The 1,625-nt window shown below is 51.8% G+C and overlaps 1 protein-coding gene across 1 annotated transcript in view; it reads left to right on the top strand.

Annotated features, from left to right (window-relative positions):
* Window positions 1-1,625, top strand: part of Krt8 (keratin 8, type II) — a gene marked incomplete in the record, with an annotated part of 11,357 nt that overhangs the window by 3,628 nt on the left and 6,104 nt on the right. Inside the window, 3 exon segments of the mRNA XM_005397487.2 lie at window positions 1-93; window positions 945-1,005; window positions 1,533-1,625. Of these exon segments, the coding sequence (XP_005397544.2) occupies window positions 1-93; window positions 945-1,005; window positions 1,533-1,625 (247 nt within the window).

Here is a 1,625-nt window from a genome sequence, read left to right as displayed (position 1 = left end):
CCGGCGGCAGCTGGACACACTGGGTCAGGAGAAGCTGAAGCTGGAGGCGGAGCTCGGCAACATGCAGGGGCTGGTGGAGGACTTCAAGAATAAGTGAGTGTCCCCCACTCCCCAGAAGTTATCTCTGGGGACCGGAAGCCTAAGTCCCTGTGGCCCTCTGCTTGTGGGCAGTTAGTCTCTTAGGGTTTGGGTGACCATCTGATCAGGCTTGCTTGGGGTAGTCTATTTTTATGCCCATTGTCCCAGAATAATTGTTCATGGCGTCCACCTTTTCAATCTCAGGATTGTTCAAATGTGGACAAGTTATATGTAATATAACTGGTACATCCCAGATGGGAGAGATGGGCAGCCAAGGTCTCACGTTCACACTTACAGCTCTGCCCCATTTGTTTCTGACCCCTGGCCTCTGGCAAGCTTTAGAGCTCTGAGGTTAGGCCCTGCTGCTTGACCTTCCAATAGGCCAAATCCGATGGCTCTTCATGGATTATGCTACAGATTTCTTGCTCTCGGCCTCCTCACTGGCTGAGGATGGAGCAGGAGGGAAAAGGTAGTGCAGAGAGAAGGACTGGCCCTCTCATAGCCTACATCTCTATGAACTGAATTTTCTAGGTATTCATGCCCTCCTCAGAAGACCCATGGTAAGCTGGGTATGGTGGCATACACCTGTAATCCCAGTACTCGTGAGGCTGAGGCAGGAGAGTCACTAAGGATTCCAGGCCAGCCTAGGCTACATAGCAAGTTCAAGAACAGCCTGAACAACATAGCGAGACCTTGTCTCAAAAAAACTAAAGCTTCCCCCGCTCCCCCGTAGCTCAGTTGTAGAGTTGGTGTTTAGCATTTGCAAGGCTCAATCCAACCCCAGCACTGCCGCCATCAACAGAGAAAGACCCAGGGCCAACTTCACCTTTGCCTTCACCCTCTGACTGCAAATCTTTCTTCACCAGGTATGAAGATGAGATCAATAAACGTACAGAGATGGAGAATGAATTTGTCCTCATCAAGAAGGTGAGGGCATCCTCCTGCCCCTGTCCAGAAACTGGAGGCTGGGCCTTGGAGATTTGGACTAGGACCTTTCTAGATTTTGCCCCTTGAGGTTTCTAAGTAATGGGATAAGTTCATTTATGTCAACATTTGATGTCTTCTAGATATGTAGTGTAGAAAGGTAGACAGAGAGGTAGTCGGGTGCGGTTGGAAAGATCTCTGCATATCATTGTCTGCTTCATGGGGATGTAGCTCAGGGGTAGCGGGCTTGCCTAGGATGCTGAGGCCCTAGATTCCATCTCCAGCACTAAAGGAAAAAAAAAGCAGAAAGAAAGAAGGTGAAGCAGGAGGGGGATGCTGCAAGAGGCAGAGTCTGGGGCGGGCTGAGGATGTCGGTGGGGGATGGGCAGAGGCTAAGCTGTAGCCTCAGCTTTCAAGTGCGGTGTTGGAGGGCTCACTCTAGTCCAGGCTACTGGGCGGATGCGGGGGGACCTCTCTGGGTTGGGGTTGAGTGTGGGTCCCAGCTCACGCCCCCCGCCTCTCCTCCCCAGGATGTGGATGAAGCTTACATGAACAAGGTGGAGCTCGAGTCTCGCCTGGAAGGGCTGACTGACGAGATCAACTTCCTCAGGCAGCTCTATGAA

This window comes from Chinchilla lanigera, unplaced genomic scaffold (genome assembly GCF_000276665.1).
Source record: "Chinchilla lanigera isolate Chin_1 unplaced genomic scaffold, ChiLan1.0 scaffold00057, whole genome shotgun sequence".
Taxonomy (NCBI): domain Eukaryota; kingdom Metazoa; phylum Chordata; class Mammalia; order Rodentia; family Chinchillidae; genus Chinchilla; species Chinchilla lanigera.
The sequence above is the reverse complement of the archived record's forward strand: the minus strand, read 5'-3'. Positions and strand labels throughout refer to the sequence as shown.